This window comes from Hydra vulgaris, chromosome 13 (genome assembly GCF_038396675.1).
Source record: "Hydra vulgaris chromosome 13, alternate assembly HydraT2T_AEP".
NCBI classification, from domain to species: domain Eukaryota; kingdom Metazoa; phylum Cnidaria; class Hydrozoa; order Anthoathecata; family Hydridae; genus Hydra; species Hydra vulgaris.
Window position 1 is genome coordinate 25941823 of NC_088932.1, and position 23860 is coordinate 25965682.

At 27.7% G+C, this 23860-nt stretch overlaps 1 protein-coding gene across 1 annotated transcript; it reads right to left on the bottom strand.

Annotated features, from left to right (window-relative positions):
* LOC100208063 (probable gluconokinase) lies at positions 1-22500 on the bottom strand. The gene is made up of 5 exons (XM_065815049.1): positions 22312-22500; positions 12823-12853; positions 12537-12623; positions 1361-1404; positions 1-379 (listed from the first exon to the last, which is right to left on the bottom strand). The coding sequence occupies exons 1-5, from the start codon at positions 22359-22361 to the stop codon at positions 88-90; spliced, it is 504 nt and encodes a 167-aa protein (XP_065671121.1). The 5' UTR covers positions 22362-22500; the 3' UTR covers positions 1-87.
* Positions 22501-23860: the final 1360 nt, after the last annotated feature.

Here is a 23860-nt window from a genome sequence, read left to right on the forward strand (position 1 = left end):
GTTTTCAATATAAAACCTTTTTGATAAAAAAAACAAACTAACAATATTTGTCAGAACTTACGAGAGTTTTTTAATGAGTCATCCAATTTAGTTCGTGAAATGTGATTGAGTTATAATTTCAACAATATCGTGTACACTTAAATCTACATTTATTGTTAAACATTCATCTTCAGACGGCACTTCTAAACATGCAAATTGAGAATCAAGCAACGTAGGAGACATAAATAAGTGCTTCCTTAGTAGCATTCTTTCTCTAATCACGTCTTTGCTACCGGCGAGATAAATGAATCGAACGTCTTCAGATACTTTCAGTTGTTGACGGTATTTTTTCTTGAGAGCAGAGCAAGCAAGTACAAACGAAGATTTTTCCAGCATTTTTCTATCAAAACAAAAATAAAATAATTAACTTTTCTTGATTCTTATATCCTCTTATCTCAGTTTCAATTGAAGACTTCAGTCACAATCCTAGACCCACCACCACTATTCTAAATTCTTCAATTGTAGCTCTACACCCTCCACCAGTTTCGCAGCCTTCTATAGCAGTTTAACACCCTTCACTACAGCTCACATACTTCTAAGAATTAGCATACAAGATGAAAAATATGTTAAAAAATATGTAAATCTATATATTTTTTATATATTATATATTTTATATGTTATATTAATCTAATAAAACCTACTCAAGAACTTTAAATGTTTATATTCATTCATAAACACCATTTTACACGCATGTTTTATTAGATTAATATGTTATATTAATCTAATAGAACCTACTCAAGAACTTTAAATGTTTATATTTATTCATAAACGCATATTTTACACCAAAATTATCTAGAGATCAGTTTACTGTTGAGATAACAGTATAGTTTATATTTGTTAGTTTAATTTTTCGAAGTTTAATGTCACACAGTGCTGTGGTTAGTGGGTCGGAGCCCCCCCTCCCAAAACCAGTCATTAGGGCCCCAAAGCCTTAAAAAATTTTCGACTAGGTATGACTTAAAAAAAAATGCTCCTTAAGTTTGCAAAACGGCCCCTAAATTTGCAAATGGACCCTCCTCCTCCCCCGATGGGGGGTGAGGTCACCTAGCCATGACTCTGATGCCACATAAATATTTATACATATATTAAAAATAAAATCCTGAGCACTACTTGAATGAGTCATTTCAGAAACACCATAAATCATTTTTGGAAAAAAATGATGAAGCAAATATTCGTGTTATATGAGATTATGTACATGTTACATAATATCGTGATTGATAACATGATATCGTGCTTGACTCATTTTTGTCTAAAAATGATTTATGGTGTTTCTGAAATAACCCGTTTCAATAGTATTCAAGCAAATGAAATTCTGACCCACCTGATAATAATGTCTGTAAGAACACTTAACCATATCTCACGATCCTAGATAAAAATAAAATCTTGGATTTCCTAAAAAAAGCTTAAAAGACAAAAAAAAGTTTAAATAACCATAATAATTAATCAATAATATAATAAAATAGAAAACTAGGTAACCAGGTGAGCCATTGTTTACATAGCTGCTTTACTAACATGCCCGCATTTATGGTAGGAAACAAAACATCTCGGCTTTGTTTTAAGAAAATATCTCTAATAATCATAATCTACACAGTCTATTGTAAATAAATATTCTTAAAATTAAATGTACTTATTATTCAGACATATGAAAAAGCTTGTAAAAAATACTGGTTTAATATTCCTTCATATTTTTTTTTTTTGACAGCCAACAAATTTGATATGCATCCCCATATGCCAGCAGAGTCACCACCTTTTTGAATACATCTTTGTATGTGTTGCTTCAAATATTATTCTGTATTTTGTGGCAAACAAACTCTTGTTTTTTCTGTCAATAATTTTGAAATTGCTAAAGATAATCATCTTTCATTGTTCCACTGAATAACTTAAACATTCTTTACACCATTTTTTCATTTTTGGAGATCGGTAACATTAACAAAAGCTTTCTTACAGCATAAAACAAATTCAGTTCTTTCTTGCACAATAAAATATTTATTGTTGATTGATTAACTGTTCTGTTTAAACAAACTATTGATCTCTGCACTTAAAGCTTTTGGATCGGGTCTGTTTAGTGTGTAAAGCATGTTTTAATAGTGTGCTGATAGTTCTTTCACACATCGAATTCGAGGTTTATTATTGACACAAACAGTTAATAAGCAACCCTCAGAATTAGGGTCGGCATTAGGTAAAGCCGATCTAACTGCTGACCTGACAATGTCTAAGATCGGCATTTTTTTACTGACCACGTTTTTTTATGTTGTTGTTGTGAGAATATAACTTTTCTTAAAATCTTGATTTAATTGATAAGGTAATAATAATTATAATCTTATCAATTAAATCAAAATTGTGAAAGGTTATAATTATTATAACCTTATCAATTATTCATTATTAATGAAACACGAATTACATCACAAAATACACATAGCTTGTTTATAGTGAAAATTTAATTTTCACTAAAAAAAAATTACACTGTAAAATTAGTTAGCATAGCTCTAAAAATATTATGATGTTTCGTGAAGGAAGCGGCACAAGTTTGAATAGTACTTTTGGAAATTTATTTTTGAAGTTTTTTGTAGTTTTGTGCATATTAACTAAAGTTATTGTTACTTGTGCCGTTCATACATGCAAGTTTGTTCAGTGCACAAGGCCGGGAAGGCACCAGAGGCGCTAAAACTCGTAAAAAAGATGGATAACATGATTCCTCATTATATAAAATATTTTCTTTTTTAGTTGTACCTTTTTGTAAATAATATATATATATATATATATATATATATATATATATATATATATATATATATATATATATATATATATATATATATATATATATATATATATATATATATATATATATATATACAACCCTCGGAATTAGGAAAATTGAGGTCGGCAATAATTCGCCGACCTTAATCTTCTAGAGGTCGGCAAAAATTAGTTCATACATAGGTCTGACCATAAAACATAAAAACGAATAATATAAAATACTTTCAGGCCGGCAGTTAGGTCGGCATTGCCGAATGCCGACCCTAATTCCGAGAGTTGTATATATATATATATATATACATATATGTATATATACATATATATATATGCATATATATATATATATATATATATATATGCATATATATATATGTATATATCGTTTTGTGCAACCACTTTTTTAATTAGAAGAAAACTTTTTCTAGCTTTATTCATGTTGGGAGTTAATTAGTAAATGAATATGCATGAAAATGAATTAATAATTTAGATTTTAAGTAACTTCCACAAAAAAATAGCAAATATGCACTCTTTATTTCAGTGAATTTTGGAATAAAATACATCAAGTCAATTAATTAAGCAAGCTAACAGGTAATTACTAAAAATCTGGACTTTAATCTTGAAGACCTATTTTATTGTTTTAAAAAGAATAAAATAGCAAATTTATTCTAATTTTAATAAAAACGTTTATCTTAATTCAACAAGACCTTGTCTTCTTATTGTGTCGAGTCTTCTGCTAGTAGACTCTGCCAAGCGTTGTACCAGCTGTTTGTCGAATTTCTTAAAACAGTAAATTATTCTAGAGCGTAATTGATCCAAATTCTCTGCCTGCCAACCATTTTTGTAAACATCTCCTTTGATACAAGACCAAAAATCCTCAATACAACGACATTCAGGCGTATTTGGAGGGTTTTCACTTTTTGTTACAAACTTTATACCATTTTCATTCAAAAACTTAACAGCTTTGTTTGAGTAATGGGCACTTGCTAGATCAGGCCAGAATATGTATTTGGTATTTTTTGGAAGCTGTTTGATGTGTGGTAATAGTTTTTTAGTCAAACATTCATCAGCATAAATATGCTGGTTAATAGCTGTTCCAGACTGTACAATGTATGGAGTTGATAGGCCAAAAGGCGAAATGACCAGGTAAACCAATAATTTTTCTTCAAATTTCTTTTTTCTTTGAATTTAATATTGTTTGGTGTTAATTCGATGTTACTTGAATAGAAATTATCATTACCATTAATTTGGCTGTTCGAGTGAGTAAAATAAGACTCGTCATCAAGAACCCAAATAAAATCTTTATAATTTTTATAAAGTTGACCACACAAACGTTGGATTTTTGCTCTCTGGCTCTCAGTTTAACTTGGAATCTTCATTTGTCTTCTTTTTTTTATTGATGTTTTGGTTTTCAATGCCTTAGAAATAAGTGACTGAGAAGATTTGAACTTTTTTGAAGCTATACGCTGAGAAATGCCACATTTATGGTCAAAAAGCTTGGTAAGTTGACTGATGGCGCGCTTAGTCATTATTTTCGGCTTTCTACCACTACCAGTTTGCCTTTCAAATGGTATATCTTCTTCTACACGTTTAATAATTCCATATATAGTCGATCTTGATAAGTTTTCTGCTTCAAAATGAGAAACAGTGAATGATTTAGGTTTATCTGAATTTTCTTGATAAAACTGGTACACACGTTTTCTCTGGAGCTCTTTGTTTGACGTCATTTTTAATACTAAATTTAAAATACTTATATAAAAGTTAATATATATTTCAAAAGAAGAATAAATTTGCAACATTTCAAAAATTGTTTGAAAAAATAAGTATTTGTTGCATATAGAAATATGATGTAAGCAATTTTGTCCAGATTTTTAGTAATCACCCGTTACTCAAAATAAAAAAATTGCTAATGAAAAAGCATAAATAAAGTTGCTACTGCGATGCAAATAAAATTTATGAACTATGAAATTTAAAACTGAATATGCTTTATCACTAAAAAATTCATTTTAAAAAGTTACTATCATTATTATGTCATTATTATCATTTAATGACAGAAAAAAAAAACTTATTTTTGCGCAGCAAAAAAAAGAACTTTTAATTGAACCTTTTACTTGAAAGTAATGCTAATAAATATGTTAACATTTATTAATTTAATTAGACATATAATTTGTTTTAACGCTTTTAATTGGTTACAACTTCTTAAAAATAAATTTCACACATAAACAAGTTTTTAAAACATTTAAAAAATTTTTAAAAATTATGTTGAAAGCTTGTTATATTAAAATTTAAATGCTATGCCTTCTAAGACGACAGTTGATTCATGGGGTTTCTCTTGAGCATTGTATCAACTTGGTACTGGTGGAAATGTTTCATTACTCTGCACAGTGATTTAGAAACACTTAAAATTTGGCCAAAATACAGTTTTTTAAGCAGCGAAATTTAAATAATGTTATTAGCTAACTATTTTCTGCAGCTTCTTATAATTTTAACGGTATAAAAAAATAAGTACTGAAATAAAAGATTTAAATGTTAATTTATGTTTGAAAGTGACCGAAAACAGCTTTTTTTTATCAATAAAATGTTATCATTTTTAAATTTTGATTTTCTCCCTAAATACAAAACCTTTCAATTTAATTTTCTATATATACAAAGATAATAAATAACTTTATCTTAAATTATATACATATATATATATATATATATATATATATATATATATATATATATATATATATATATACACATATATACATATATACATATATACATATATACATATATATATATATATATATATATATATATATATATATATATATATATATATATATATATATATATATATATATATATATATATATATATATATATATATATATATTCACATTAAAAAGTTTTGTTCAGAAATTTCAGGAAAAACTCTTAAAACATAAAAGTTAAAGGTAATTTACGTCGTATTAGTTTTAACGTCGCTAATTTTTTTATAAAATCAGCTTTTTAAAACCACATTATTTCGAAATAGGGCAAGTTGGGGCAGCTAACTTTTTTAGTTTCTTATAGAATGATACAAACTCTCTGTAAAGTAAGAATTAGCTTGGCAAAGGAAGTCTAAGGTAAAAAGTCCTAGCACTATAAAAATCAGTTTAAACTCGTTACAATTGTATTTTAAAAATACATTTCTTACAATGTGTATAAATACATATTTCAAATATTTTCATAATTTAAGATAGTTATCTATTATCTTTGTATATATAGAAAATTAAATTGAAAGGTTTTGTGTTTAGGGAGAAAATCAAGATTTAAAAATGATAAAATTTTATTGATAAAAAAAAGCTGTTTTCGGTCACTTTCAAACATATATTAACGTTTGAATCTTTTATTTCAGTACTTATTTTTTTATACCGTTAAAATAAGAAACTGTAGAAAATAATTAGCTAATAACATTATTTAAATTGCGCCACTCAAAAAACTGTATTTTAGCCAAATTTTAAGGGTTTCTAAATCACAGTGCTCTGGTGCAAAATATGTAGAGAATTTTATGAAGGAAAATAAAGGGAAGTTTGGAATAAAAGGCACAAATTGGTGAGTTTGATACTTTAATGTTTATTTTATATATTATTTTATCTTATGTTTTTATAGGTAGATTACTTTATTTATAAATTTTTTAATTAAGGTGCCGAAACATTTGTCAAAGGGGCAAAAACAGTTAAAAGAAATAATTTAAGGATCACATGAACAAAAATCTTTCTCGTCAAACAGCTGTTTGCCGCTTAGGGGAAAAAGGAAATGCAAATAAAACTGATAACATCGGAATGAGTTCCACAGTTGTTGAAAAACATATTACTATTGTTACGCATATGCAAACTTCAGTAAACCAATTATTAAAGAAATTTCAATTAGCACATTTTTTAGTTACAAAAGGGTTAGTTTTTACTCTGCATTGGCTTTGAAAAAGAAATTCACAAAGTTGATTTGGGAGATAGCTACTTAAGTGATTCTGCATGTGCTGAAATTGTAAAATACTCAAGTAAAAATATTTTGCAGAATGATATAACCAAACCACTTAACGAAAACCGTATATCTTATTATAGATGTAATGAGTGATGGTAGCAGCAGTGCTAAGTCAAAGGATGAAAAAGAGTTGTTTCTATTGAAAATGGCTGCTACCGGTGTTCCAAAATTTTCAGTTATGAGCATGGAAGTAGTATCTGATGTTGATGCGGAAGGGCTTAAAGCAGCTTTAGAAAACTCAATTCGCAAGTTACATTTAAATACGCAGTGCGCCGACAAAGTGATAGGATTATGTACTGATGGGGTCCCAGTTAATATTAAGATGTACCGTCTTATAAAAGAAGAAAAAGGAGATTATTACCAACTAATTTTGTGCCCTGGCCATAAAATTGAACTTATCTTGTATGATGCATTTACAGGATTGCAAATTAATTGTGATGTTGAAAAAGATTGCACAAATATTTACTACTTTTTTAAACGAGCAAATTTAAAATGACGTTTGTTTAAGCGACAATCACAATTCATGAACATTATTTTAGTAAGATATAAGAGACCAATGGAAACAAGATGGATTGAACATCAACTTAATGCACTTAACTCTACAATTAGAAACCTTTCGATTGGCTTTGCAAATTTTAAATCCATATAACAAAGAAATGAAATCTGATCTATCTAAGAATGAGCTAGGTATTTTAAACATTTTACATATAGCTTTAATTTGCATTGCATTACCTATAAGTAATGTGGAGTCAGAGCGTGTATCCTCTTTTCTATGGAAAGTATTTTCTGGAACTCGCCAATCATATCTAATCAAACCTTAGAAGATATTCTTCGGCTCGATGCGATAGAGACTTCTCTGAAAGCCGCTATAACGCGCCATAGAAATGTATTTAACAGAGTATTCTGATGGTGGAGTCAGAAAATGAGTTCGTCAACCAGATGGTCATTTGTATCCAAAAAAATGTGCTTCAAACAACTCTAGTCAGAAAACAATAATACAATCGTTAGAAAACATCACTTCATTTAAAGAAGAACAATCGATTGAAGACATTGACATTAGTTTGTTCTCTGACAAAGAATGGCCATTGTCATCCAATGAAGATGCTTTTTTATGAAATATAGATTTTGACGGCTATAAATTTATTTTGTTATTTTGTTTTAAGCTTTACTGTGAAAATTATTTTGCCCACCTTTAGTGGTTAGGTCAGCAATTTTTTGCTGACTTAATTTTTCCTAATTCCGAGGGTTGAATAAGTAATTTTTTATTTATGTATGAACATTAAATTTTCCATCAGACTTTTATCCAACAAAAGGACTTTCAAATCATAGTCACTGTAAAAGTTGATTCAACTCATAGTCACTGTCATTATTCAAAATAAAATAAGATGCAAATACAATATCCTAACATTATGAACCTGTTGAGTAATAAAAATGCAAAAAACTGCAAGAAAAAATCAATCAATCAATGGGAGTAATGAGTTTTCTTATTAACATGCATAAAACTAAATTATTAAATTATATCCATAGTAAAAATAAACATATGCAGACAATATATTTCAACTTATTGGGTTATCATTTCTTAAAAGAAATATACGCATTAAAAAAAAGTTATTATTATTGTAAAAAAAAAATAGCAGAAATTATTAGTGTTGTTATCTTTATTTAAGAAATTATATTTTGTTTTATATATCAGCAAAAAATAGTTTTTTTAACAATGTTGCATGGATAAATCAAAATTAATAATAAGTTATTGTCAAAACAAATATTCAACACACCAAGGCCTCCAACTAAATATATTTGTTGAATATAAATAAATATTGAGGAATCTTTTTTTTTTGTTGCTATCTTTTATTTGTTGTAACAACATTCAAACCATAAACTCGAAAAAAAAAACAATGACAGCCACGATCAAGTGGGCACATGGTGTTGAAAAAATAGAAATATTTTCACTATTTCCTCCACATAATGGTAAAAAATAAACATATTTTCACTATTTCAATCTCTTTATCTACTAAATATATTGAGAATTCAAAGAATATAAAGAATATATATTTCTTAATAACAACAGTTTTTTAAACCACAAAATTTCATTTATTAATCATTATTTAGTTTATTTCAGCTTCAAAGAAAGAAAACATGTCTTGGATCTTTTATACATTATATATCTATATATATCTACCTGTAGCTTTAACATAGTTATTTTTCTTGATGTGCAAAGACTACAAACCATTTATTTTTTGAGCAAAATTCCCTTTTATTAAAGAAGTTAAAGTTTTTTTTTAAACTTTTTAGTTTTCTCTGATCACTTAAACCAACATTTCGACATCAATTTCTTTAATGCTCACATATTCAAAAAAAGAAAATATTGTTATTACTGGACTTATTTCCTGAGTTATTGGACTTATTTCCTGAGAAAAAAAAAAGCTGAATTTGCTTGAAAATTTTACATGCTTTCACATGATTTTACATTTGATGAAGGTGAAGATGCTAAGGATGCAAGATTATGCTATGGATGAATGAGTTACAAGTTAACAATATTTTAAATGAAAATCAATCACAATTCACTAAAATTGATTTCAATACATTAAAATTGAAATTCACTTTCTCTGACCAGATTATGCATAAAAATCTGGGTTCTAAATGATGAATAAAGATTTGATTTCTAAATGATGCATAGAGTTAATAAATTCTATCTATAATAAAAATAATCTAATCTAATAAAAGTAAATGGCTGGTTGTCTAAGGCAATTACCATCCTAATTTAACGATGAGTACTTTGAGACATTAAGTCTCATAAAGAAAATCTAAAGTCACAAAAGATATGGAACGTATCTTTTGTGACTTTAAAAATTTTTTAAAAACCCAAAAAAACCATGATTTTTTTGGTTAAAATTAGGTTTTTATTAAACAATGCCGTATTTAGTTATCCTTTTAAATTAAAAAAAAGTGTAATGCATTTTATTTAAGTAAACTATATTCTTTATCAATATTAGTGTAATATTTCATCAAAATTATTCAATACATCATTGTTTAATGTTCTATATATAAATACAAGCTTTGCTGCTTTTTCTACCCCCAATTGATTTCTTAACTTAGAATGAACAAGGCCAAAAGAACAAGAAAAAATTCTTTCGATTCCAACACTAAAAGCTGGTGCATTTAATAAACCTTCAATATCCATTATGTTACAATCCACAATTTTTAGAGATTTCCACCATTCTAGTGGTGATACATTTTTTAAAACAGATTCACTATACAAATAGCTTTTATCGAATGGAGCAGATTTGGCTTTTAATTTGAATACTATTGGTAACAAATTCTTGAACTCTTTATCTGCCAAATTCATGGCAGCTTCATTTTCATTTTCAGAAAGATTACATCCAAAATATCAAGGATCTATAGTGTTTGCCAGGAAATGAGCATCATTGACAGTCTGAAGGTATCTAGATTCAATTTTTTTTTTTCGTTTATTAAAAATGATAAACTGTTTATCAAATCTTTAAAAATTTCAACAGTGTCACTTATTTTTGTTTGATCTCTTTGCAACTTATCTAGAGCTACTGTAATTGGTTTTAATAATTTTAATAAATCTTCTGCGTTTCGCTTTATCTGTATATCACTTACTTTTTTACCAATCATAGGATCTAAGTCTTTATTTTTTTCAAACATTGTGAAAATGATGCTCCAGTTGTTGACATATTTCTCAAGTGAATCACATACAGAATTCCAGCGAGTTTCAGTAGGAAGTGGCAATTTTGCTCCTCCATTTAATTTATAAATTGCTCCAGCTTTATGATTATTTCTTATATATTTTATTATTTGTGTAACATTTGCTCACATTTTCAATGCTAAGATCATTTGCTAAAAGATTCAGCATATGAGCAGCACACCCAAAAGTTATGATAATATCTCTTTCAGATGACAATACTTGTCTCATTGATTTCATATTAGCTGCATTGTCAGTCACAAAGCTTTTCACTGTGCATCCAAATTTACATCTTACAGAATCTATTGCTTCTCTTGCTAATTGTGTAAGATATTCACCAGTATGTAAATGACCAGAAGTGTTGATTGTTTCTACTAAAATGTTAATTTTATCTGTAATTACAGAGATACAAACTATAGGTTCATTATGCACATTACTCCAGCCATCTAAAGACATGGCTACAATTTTACCATTCAATACATTACATTTTTCAATTTCTTCTGCATAAGCCCTATCTAATATTTCTCCTCCAATTTGAGTTCTATTAGGTAGAGTGTATCCTGGATAAAGCATATTGATAAATTTTTTATTTTTTATATATAAAATTCTTTGTGTTCAACTGTTCTGAAGCTAGAGTTTGTACTGTATATAAATCTACCAAGTTGCAGATCAAATAAATCTTTCTCTTTGAGGCTTGCTCGTGTAAAAAACTTATCTATTTTCAAATATTTATCAGCTGATGTTGAATTGGGCTGAGACCTTTTCATTTGTTGTTGTGACGTTGATGGTGAGTTACCTTTAAAATGAAATTGCAATTTATTGAATTATTCTAAGTTAATATGTCTATACATGATAATTCAAATAGATATGATTACAATTTAGGGAAAGTTTAAAATTTAAAATGGCAATGCAGTAATTTAACTACCTTCAAGAAGTTGTTGATCTTCCATTGACTCCATAATTTCATGGGGTTGTGATTGCTTGCACTTTTTTATATGTTCATGCATCCTTTGAATTTGACCTTCCATTTCTTTTCTACACGCATTACAAACTGCGCTGCACCCGTTTCTTTCTGGAACAGTCACTCGTGTATATTTTAACCAAATCAAATCACATTTGCGCCCAGTTTTTTGAGACATTTTTTGTGGTATCAATAAATTATGTTAGAACTACTTATAGTTTTGCTAAACATTTAAATATTTATTTTAAGTTTTCTTAACGATATATATGTGTGTGTGTGTGTGTGTGTGTGTGTGTGTGTGTGTGTGTGTGTGTGTGTGTGTGTGTGTGTGTGTATATATATACACACACACATATATATATCGTTAAGAAAACTTCCTGATGAAATAAGTTCATCAGGAAGCAATGCTTCTTGATGAACCTAATGAAGGAGAAAAAGCCTGTAGAAGAAAACAGATAAATAAGTGTTATTACTAATTTATTACTGCTCTGTTCTATAAGAACACTGAGGACTCTATTCTATGAAAAAACAGAAACATAAAACATGGATTTAAAAAAAATATCTATATTGAAGATTAGTTGTATTTGTCAACATAACCCTGTTTTAGATTTCTGTTGCAAGTTCTTCAAATCTTTTTAAAAAAACATTAATTTGGTTTAAATCAACATTTTTTTAATTGGTTTAAACCATGGTTTAAACCAATGGTTTAAACCATTTGGTTAAAACCATACAACCCTGCTTTTTTCTGTAGTACTATAATAAGCTTTTTCTGTAGTATCATTTGACAATACTAATGGATTTTATTTTAAATGATGAAATTAATATTGCTGCCCCAGCCCAAACCCTCAGTCGATGTAGTTGCACTTAATGTTATTGTTAGGTAATGAATTTTGTAGTTAACTTTTGAACAATAAGGGATATGCAAAATTCAAAACAAATTTTTCTTTGATTTATACATTATTGTACACTTGCGGAATTTGTTAATGCATTGGTAATTAATTAAGTTGTTTTCAAATAAAATGCTTGCTGTTCTTAGCACTATTTTACTAGATAAAAATATACCTTGTCAACTAAAGGTTCCCCAGCAAGCATTTTTTTTACAGATTCCACCGAATGATAGTCATCAGCATCAATAAAACCAATATTTAACTAAAAATAAAATATTTAGCTAAACAGTTGAAAACTGTATGATTTATTTTTATTAGTATATTGTATATACTTTTTATGCTCTATGTTATACAATATATTTAAAATCTAAACAAAAATAAAGAAGCATTGAGAAATAATTCATTATTTATTATGAATAATGGAAAACATGATTCAAAAAGAAAAAAAAGTAAATACTTGCTTTTTCTGCTAAAGCTTTTCCAACTGTTGTCCTAAACAAATTAAAATAATTGTTAAAAATATTTTATTTCAACATAACAACTGTTGCAATGTAACAACATAACAACTGTTGCAATGTAACAACATAATAACTGTTGCAATAACAACATAACAACTGTTGCAATATAACAACATAATAACTGTTGCAATATAACAACATAATAACTGTTGCAATATAACAACATAACAACTGTTGCAATATAACAACATAACAACTGTTGCAATATAATAACATAATAACTGTTGCAATATAACAACATAACAACTGTTGCAATATAATAACATAATAAAACAAACGTGTTTAAAAAGTATTTTTTAACATGTCTTTTTATTATGTTGATATAGAACAAATTCTTAATTTGTTCTACATAAAAAAAAATAACACTGAATTTAAAACTTTTTAAATAAAATAATATTATTAGGGGTCCCTCAAGACAATTGAAATTGAAAAGCACTCTAATATTATGAAAAAAATCCTGAAAAATGACTCAATTAAATGATCTTAAATAAAGCAATATTAAATGTTAAAGAATCTATTTATCTTTTATCACTTTATATAATAAATTTACTTCCAACAAAGTTGCAAGCCATTCAAGTTAGAACTTGAAAGCCATTTAAGTTAGAATTTGCAATCCATTTAAATTACAAGTTGCAATACATTTAGGTTAGAAGTTAAGGAGAGATAAAGAGCAAGAAAACAGTTGATCAAAAAATTTTAAAACTGTTAAACATATGAGTCATGAAAATATGGAGACAGGAGAGAATTCCAATTCAATGACATTTAAAAAAAAAAAAAAAGAAATACAAAGACAGGAGAGAGTTCAAGAAATTGATGTTTACAAAAAATAAACAAGAATAATTTTTGAGCATGAATGAGCTGTTAATAAAACTGATTGAGCAATAGTCAGAGTATTGACTACTGACAGAGTATTGAGAAAGTTTTTGACTTTCGTAAAACTGTCAGAAAAATATTGTTGAAACTACAAGCTGTGATAAAATATTGTTGAAACTGCAAGCTGTGAAAAAATTCAAGTGAAAAACAACTTAGGAACTGAAACCCGAGTCGTTAGGATGTCTAACATTAAATGAGTCATTAGGATGTCTAACATTAAAATAGTCTTCTGATGTTAAAATATTTCTTTGGGATATCAGGAAAAGTGTCATTAGAAAAAGAGATAAATTAGTAGAAAAGTTCTTTGATCTTCATATTTTTTATCCCAGAATAGATGATAGAAAAATTCTTTTGATATTTTTTTGTTTTTTTTAATCACCAGCAGACCAATATCGATTCTCCTCTTTTGTATAACATTTGATCTGATAGATTTCATGATTTTTTTAGTTGTATCAGATCTTCCCAATACATCATTTAAGAAAAACATAATGGGAATGTTAACTAATATGCTTTTTAAAACAGATTAATTTAAAAACCTTTCAGAAATAGATAAAACTTTTCAGATATAAATTTAATAAACTTTAACTTAGTAATAAACATCTTTTACTATTATTATTATTTTATTATTATCTTTTTTCATATTATCTTTTACTGTATCTAAAAAAAAATTAAAATACTTTATACAAGGTTGCTTTGATTTTGGTAAACTGTTTAAGTGTTCAATAAACTTGAAACACCCAATTGTTCTCACACCAACGATGACCACAAGTTTAAAGTTTAAAAACCTTATCTCAGATTTTTCTTCATGATAGCTCAGCATTCATAAGATTCATTCAGAAACATCTGCATTGCTTTTAATTTTCTCTCAAGAGTTAATGATGTCTTTAGGTTTCTGTGAACTGTGTTGAGGTCACACACCCTAATATCTATAAAGACTGGATACTCGTTAAGTTCACAATCTTCTTTTACAGTCGTTTTTTTTTTTAATTGACATTAGACCCATCTGAAGATATCTGAATCATTTTTTGTATGCTAAGATGAGATATATTTTGATTAAATGATTTTAATATTTGCTCTGAAATTGCTTTTCCTAAAAATTGATACCATGTAATGATATCAATTTTTATTTATGATATTCATGTAATGATATCATGTAAATCTGATTTGATTCATTGTTGTATAATAAGGATGATTTAACCAGTTATAATTAAAAAAATAAAAATGGAGTCAAAAAGTTCCAGGGTTCATCATCAACAGAAAACTATCTAACACAGGTTTATAACACATGTCTACAAGATGAAAAAGAGGTTTACTGCTTACCCCTAAAATCATTGCCTAAGAGAAGTATTTTACAAGACAGTACCCAGATGTAGTTTACATCTGTTTATGATGAGTTTTTTTTAGCAGGTAAATATTTTAAACCAGAATTAACTACTTTTAGTCTTTGCCTGAAAAGTAAGCCCTATAAGGCAAAAAGGCATGTACTGGATTACATGTTACGAGTAGCAGGATGATCATGATGATCCAAATTATGAGCTGGCAGTCTTGTGGCACCCCCTAAAAATATTCAAAAAATTTTTATATCTTGCTTTATTTCATTATATAGAACATATTTAAAGGATTTTTAAAGGATTCTTCATTATATAGAACATATTTAATAGATTTAAATATAAATGTTTGTGTTATGTAATAAATGCATATTATCATTATGCATTTATTACATCACTTCTATAATTTTATGGAGATTTTAAGTCAGCTCGTAACCTTTGCAACAAATAGTACTAATGAGCTGATAATTAAAAAAAATCAGTTTATTTTGCATCTCAGAAGAAAAAGTAGTCAAACCCAGATTAGGTCATTAGTCAATTTAGAAAACATGTGTGCAGCTCAAAAGCCTCCCTAAGAAGGTATAAAATAGTGCAAGTCTTCATATTGTAAACAACAAAATCTTTAGAAAAAATACCAGAACTTTTAGATAAATTTGCACAACTTTATGCTTTAGGTTATATAATTTAAAATTAAAAAAAAAAACTTTTGCATTTTTTGTTTTAGTACACACCCATTAAACCATTTTTATATATTTGTTTTATTAATGGGTTATCCTAATCACCCCAAACCCTAACCCTAATTTATTTATAGATAAAAGTACTGGAGCATACACAAACCGATTAATTTAAATAGGGACAACATGCAAGGAATATACATATAACAACTGACTTAATAAAGAGACATGCAGAGAGTAAACATACAATAACTGACTTGAAAAAGGAGAATATGTAGGGAGTGTACATCAACTGAGGGTTTTAGTTTGAGCAGCCAAACTATTAATTTATGACAACCTTGAATGGTCGTCGAAATTTTTTCCATAAACTGTCATTTTAAATCAACATCATACTGAAATAGTTACCTGTGACGATTTCAGTATATACATTGACTGACTATCTTGGTAGAACATGCATGCAGGGAAGTAGAGTCCAGAGTTAGAGTCTTGATAGTCCATAAAAATCTGGGACACCAGGATGCCTTTTTTTTTCTTTAGTTAATAATGTGCTTCAAAAAGACATGGCTTTTCACTAAACAATGCATAAGAGCATTTAACCGGAAAGTTTATCTCCTTCCTTACCAGTTTTGCTTATTTGGCTAGATTAAGTATCAGTTCGGAATTTCATACAACACAGATGTATGCAGATACAACATGAAACGTCACACCACAAATGCTTGCTAAGATAATAAAATTTGTAAAAAGTATAATAAAACCATTTTATATAGTGACACAGTTGCATTGTTTTTTAACTTGTGAGAACCCAAACTATGTGGGTGACGTGCCAAAAACAATGCACATTATTCAACATTTGCTGATTTTAAAACAAATAAAGTTTAACAAACATGTTATTCATGGAATTTATTATTATGTCTTAAGGCTTCAGTATATTCTTCTAACAAAATACTGACTTCTTATTTTAATAATGCCTAATGAAAAATTGAAACAAAAGCCTCATGGCTTAAATAAGCAAAACTATTAAATTTAACTAAAAAATTAGTTACATGCAATAAAAAAATTGTGTCAATTAACAGGATTTAAGTCATGAATTCAACAAAATGTAATTTTGCACTATAAAGTCAAACTAACGAGCTAGACAATCAGTAAAAAACGTACAAGTCATAAAAAAGCCAAAAAAAGGTTATAACAAATAAATACTCTTTTGCGCAACAATTTTTTTCATGGAAGGACCTTTTTGATTTAATTCAACAATTTCTCAATAATTACAAAATTTTGTTTTAACTTGATCAGTTTATAACTAGTGATGATAATGATTTTCTTAACTATGTTTTTGTGGGTTGTTATACAAACAATTAGTTTTGTAAAGCTTATATAACAGACATTCTTTCTTTATATTCATATTTGCTATTTATTTGCTTGCAACAATCTTGACCAGTAATTGCCACTAACTATGCATCAGATACGATCTACAGACGTTTTCATCATACAAATAAAATTTTGTATAGATTTAAAGTAGTATGCTTCAAATATTTTGTACTCGACAAAAGTAAAAGTAACGAGCAGTGCGACAAAATTACATGTGCCACAAAAGCTTGCATAAGCAACCTTATATGACACTTATCAAACACCCAAAACTCCTCATCATGTTAGAAAAAGAAAAATTATAAAAAAAAGAAAAGAATAAGAAGAAAAAATATATCGCCATCAAAGGCATCACTTCGCAGTAATCCATATTAGAGCATGTTGTGCAGCAAGTTAATTTGCACATAACAAAAGACAAGTTTTTAGAAGGCTTAAACCAGCTGATTTTGGTTGAAGGTCTTTCATTTCAGAATCAAATTACTTTATTGTTATTATTTATTACTTAACATTAAAAAATGTCATAGCTGCATAACAAAAATAAAAAATTATTATTTTTGTCTTTTTTTAATAAACTCTAAAAACATTCTGTAGACATTTGATCGGGAATCTATTCAAAAGCTTTGCAGAAAAGTTGCTTCTCATTTTGGATTAAAAATGAATAGAGAAAATATGAGATTAATATTCAAATAAGCAAACTTGCTGAAAAGCATTGCAAACAAATCAAAAATAAAATATCAAAAATGTTAATTTATTTAAAAGTTGATTCTACAATAAGGCATATGCGCCACTTCCTTGGTATAAATGTGCAATACTTGAACAATGATGAAATTGTTGTGACCAATCATGGCACTGTTGATAAAATGGGAAAACAAACATCAGAATATACTGAAAATATTATTGAAAAGTGTTTAGATAAGTTTGGAATCAATAAAACTAATATTTTAGACCTAAGTGTCAACAATGCAGCAGTGAGTAACATACTTTGAAATGCTTATTTTATTTTAATGAAAATTGTATGTTAAATAATTAAAATTAAAATGTTTTGTGTGTAACATTTTCAGTTAACAGAATCATTTAAAAAAAACTGTTTTAATGTTTGTTAAAATGTAAATAAAGTCTTTTAGATATTGTAATGTATAGAATAATACTAACTATTGAAATTATATTTAATTCATTTTGATGAATATAAAGTTGGTACATGACTTGGGCATCAACGCCATTAAGCAAATTGACAAAGATGAAGTCAATTTTCCAGTAGAAACTGATGATTTTGACAAGGATGGTCATTCTACAGCAGACCATGGGAAAGCAGCTTTGGGAAGTGAAGTTACTGGTAGCATAAACGTTATACATCTTTAAAGATGTGCTGCCTACACTTTACAGTTAGCTGTAAATGATGCATTGAAGAGGCCCACAATAAAAATCTCAGTCATGCGAGAGAAAGTTATCAAAACAGCAAGAAATTCTAAATGGATTAACTTCTTCAGAGACCAAGCTCCATATCTAGTGCCAATTTTAGATTAGGCTACCTGTTGGTCTAGCTAGTTCAATATGATTAAGAGGCTAATCAAGGCAAGTTATAACTTATAAGTTTTAAATTAAGTTTATAAAACTAAAACCATTTTTAATCTTATTTTTTCCAACCAATATAATATAAATCCAATTATTTCAATGTTAATTGCATTTTCATTACTTAACTATTTTTAAATTTTCATTTATGTAAATATTTTTTTAATCCTTTTTAATTAGTTTGTTAATAACTTTGTATATATTTTTAATGAATTCTTCTGTTTTTCTAGATAGGACCAGTAATTCAAAAACAGACTAAAAGAAGCCTCTAAAGAACTTAATGTGCAACCATACTTTTTTGGGGAAGGGGGGCTGGGAAGAGTTTAGAGATGTCTTGCAAAATGGCATGCGATCTTACTATTCGTCTTCAACATGAAAATATCACTGCAGGCAAATTTCTTTTTAATTGGAATTCAATAAAATGTAGACAGGAAAGTATAAACAAGAATTATGCAACAAAACCAAAGCTCAACAAAACCAAAAAAACAATATCATGCGACTAGTTGCAGTTCATGTAGCAGACTCCAATATGGAAAATGAGAAGAATGCTTCATCAGTTGCAAAGCAACAACCAAATTTATTTATGCTGTGTGAACAGGAAATAGAAGCGAATTCTTCGGAAGAACAAATGCAGATTCAACTAGACATAATTGAAATACAATTAGAGCAGTTTTAAAAACCATTTCAGAAATTGGATCAGTGTTTAAAGACTTCAACCTTGACAAGTTTTTAAAACCTAATCCATTAAGAGCAATTTCCGAGTGGTCACTTTACATCTTCTCATTTACACTTTCCTTAAAATATATTTTTAAAGTAACTTTTATGTGATTGAAACTCATGTCACCAGCTCGAGTGTCATGTCTGTGGATAGAGTTGTTAATTCCAATAAAATGCTGTAGGAGGCAGCAGTAGTGCTCTATGTTGCTGTCCTAGCTGAACTATCAGACATTTTTAATAATGAGTAAAAATGAAGGAAGATTTGGTGTAGTTGAAACCAAGAAAACAAGAAACCAAGTATCAATCCATACAGTTGTGGTATACTTTTGCAGTACTTCTGAAAACAAAATAAAGGCAAAAGATAATAGAGTTTGTTGGGATCTGTGCGCATTTAAAGCCTTTTATGAGCTGCCTATCATTGAAATAGTTCATTTCCTTAACGATAGCACTTCTCAACAGTACCGAAACAAGTCCATGTTCTATTTGGTAGGTACTTTTTTCCCTGATGGAATAGGGGGCTGTATCAAAAGAATCGCAGGCAGACTAATAAGACAAGGAAAAGTTATTCCTGATATTAATTGTTTGGTCAAAGAAAAAAAAGAAAATTGTCCAAGTATAACCAACTATACTATTAACAACACAGATTTTAATCTCTATGAGAAATGTGTACCGGAAAACCTAACAACTTTCAAAGGGACTGTACAAGTTCATGAGGTGTTTTGGAGTTCCACTAAAAAGGAAACATTGTATACGAGAAGGCTGAAATACACTGAATGTGACAATGGTACAAAGTGCAATCACTATAGTATTGGAGACGTACTAATCCCTGTAGAATTTTTGACGGATCTTTATTCTCATATCCTTTTAATGTATAGCACTTAGAAATTTAAGTTTTCTTATATTGAATATTGCAAATTTTTTCATTGCTTAAATGTTCTCTAGTAACTAAGTCAGTAAGAATGTTTGAATAAAATAGCAACCCTAGTATTTTCATTAAATATTGAAATATATTGTGCATGAAACCTCTGTCATTGATAAGGGTGATGTAGTGTTTAGATTGTGGCAGTTGAACTTCAACAACAGGGGGCAATATAGTTTTCCACAAGACTTACCATTCAAAAATATTTGCTAATTTACTTACTAATAATAATTAAAATTTTGTAAAACTTGTACCATGTATTATTTTATGTCAGCTATTAAAAACTATTGATTACAAATGATTATTATTTTTGTAAATTACCAGACAGACACTTATAACTGTTACAGCATATACTTACAAATGATTAAATATACTCCAAGCTATAACAACAAAAAATTTGGTTTGGAAAATTTAATATGTAACTTTTATAAAATGAGCTATTGAAAATGTTACTTTTCTGGCTGTTTCAGTTTTCTACCCCTATAATTTTATGATTGATTTCAATAGAGAATTTCATGCTGATTAAGAATCGTATAAAAACATTGACCTGAAAATTTGAGGAAAGTACTCTAACTTGATGTTGAAGTTTCAAAAATTATACTAAAAATGCAAATATCTTTTTAAAAACATCTTTTAATCAGTTTTTATTTAGAAATCAATCATTTAGAAAATCTTTTTTTAATTACACAACCTGGTTTTTATTGTCATCATTATTGAAATTTATTTAAATTCAGTTAAATATTATAATAAGTATATATTTTTTTTAAATAAAAAATCTTTTTATTAAAATAAAAGTTTATTAAATGTACATACATTGACTGACAAATAGGGATTGACGCAATTAAATGTATATAGTTATGGTCAAGCTTAGGGTTTGGGTCAGACTCAATTAGAAACTAATGCATTTTGCTTCAAATAAATTTTCAAATAATATATATATATATATATATATATATATATATATATATATATATATATATATATATATATATATATATATATATATATATATATATATATATATATATATATATATATATATATATATATATATATATACACACTAAATCATATTTATGTGAGCATTTGCTCACTTTTTTTGCTTATCTAAATTGATACAAATTTTTTAGAAAAAGAAGAAAAAAACAAAGAATAATGAATGAAAAAATTGCTGGCCTATGCCAAATCCTCAGTTGATGTAGCAGCACTCTACAGCGAGTCAGGCTATTTGTCAGTTGATATATGTACTGAAACCCCCGGCAGCGGGCTATTTCAGTATGATGTCACACTAAATCAGCAGTATAAGATATATATATATATATATATATATATATATATATATATTATATATATATATGTATGTATATATATATATATATATATATATATATATATATATATATATATATATATATATATATATAATATAATGCTCACCTAAATCAGCAGTATAAGATATATATATACACATACATACATACATATATATATATATATATATATATATATATATATATATATATATATATATATATATATATATATATATATATATATATATATATATCAATCTCATACATATTTCAAAATAAAGAAGTAAAATGCATGACTAAATGGAGCTAATTAACTTGATTTGCCTGGATATAATAAATAAAGGAAAATATACCAATTATAATTATCTATTAATTAAGTTAAAATTACAATTATTTTTATTTAATTTAGTACTAAATAAATAATTATTTTTCTATAAAAACTGTTTTCTTTTAAAAATTATTTTTTCTCAAAATAAAAATAAAAAAGTTTTATTATAGATTTTCTAAAAGTATATTTAATTATAATTATCTGCAACTATCATTGATAATTGTAAATCATTATAATTCAGTTTTTCAAAAATGTATAAACTATTAGATTTTTGAGAAATTGAAAAAAATGGTTGTTTTTAATATTGAATACTAAATAAATATATTGCAATACTAAATATAGGGCTTACTTTCCACAACCAGACACTCCCATCAATATAATTACTTGTGAAGAGCTCATTTTTATTTCAAGAAATCAGTGTGTTGTTAATAAAAATGTTTATATTAAAAAATTAACTTATTATAAATTATAAAAATATTAATAAGTATTTCACCACATAAATAAATAGTTAATAAACGTTAATTGTCCGCCGAACAAAACAATTATTAAACGGACAAATAATATTGTTCGTCCGTCAGCCCGGACAAGATAAACGGTGGAAATTTGCCAATGCCTTCCGTTACTCAAACGGCACCGCCGCCGAAACTTATTTTTGAAAGCGGAATGTTTTCAAAGCTGCCAACAACGGGGAGGTGAAAGCCATTTGAGGCCGCTACCAGAAAATATTATAGAGACCATATATAATTTTGAAGCCACCTCAAATGGCTTCTGCGTTCTAAATGGTGGCTGCAGCCAAACTAGCAGTGAAATTTTTGCCTCTTACAGCCAGAACATATGACGGTCTTTTAAAATTAACAAACTGTTTAAAGATTGTTTAGATACAAATATTAAAAAATGACATCAAAATGACGAACCCAATAAAACAGTTGTCTGCAAAATTAATAGTAATTTATTTTTCTTGTTTAATATCTTTTTTCAATTCAATCAGTTTAAAGCAAGATTTAAAATTTTTAATAGATTTAGGCTTTGCTACCCATTCTATTGAATTATTCCATCAAAAAACAAGCCTGATTGTTAAGAAACGTTGTCGACTTAAATAACTTCTAACAAATTTTTCAACTCAAACTCTAGTGTAAGAGATTACAAACAACGTTACGTAACTACTACGTAATCGATACAAACGATGTTACGTAACTACACGTAATCGATACAAACGATGTTACGCAACTACCACGTAATTGCTTATATTTATTTTTAATAATAAATAACTTTTTGATTTTCGTGTAAGCTTTATTTAATCCGAAACTCTAATCCAAAAAAACAAATGCAACTCAAATATCGCTAAGGGGTCGTCCGTAAAGAACGTACGCCAAAAATTTGACCCCCTCCCCCTCTCTCCTGTTGCCATACGTACTTTTAAGTCCCCTTCCTTTAAAAAGTACGTTCGTTTTTCAAATACTTCCCCACCCCCCTTCAACTTTTTTTTCTCAATAAAAAAGTTTATTGAAAAAAAGGTGCTTTAGATACTTTATACGATCCCAAAGCCCTTTGTTTGCACATTTTAAAAATGACTTTAAATATATTTACTAATATTAATTTTAATAAAGTTAAATTACACTCTATGAATGTCTTGGCCGAAAGTTAATGTGTAGGAAATCGACGGCGGAGGCCCGAGTTCGATCCCGGAAAATCCATATTGAACTTTTGTTTTGTTTTAATAACGACACCACTTTAGTAAGTAAAAAACGAGTCTTACGCGAGATCAGTAATATTGAAAACAAAGGCTAAAACCCAGTGCCAAGGGTAGGCTACCCAAATCTCTTTATTGGAGGGGAGGACAGCAAATTTTGTGCCCTTTAGCTAATTTAAGAAGCTTTTAATTTTAGCAAAACCTAGTG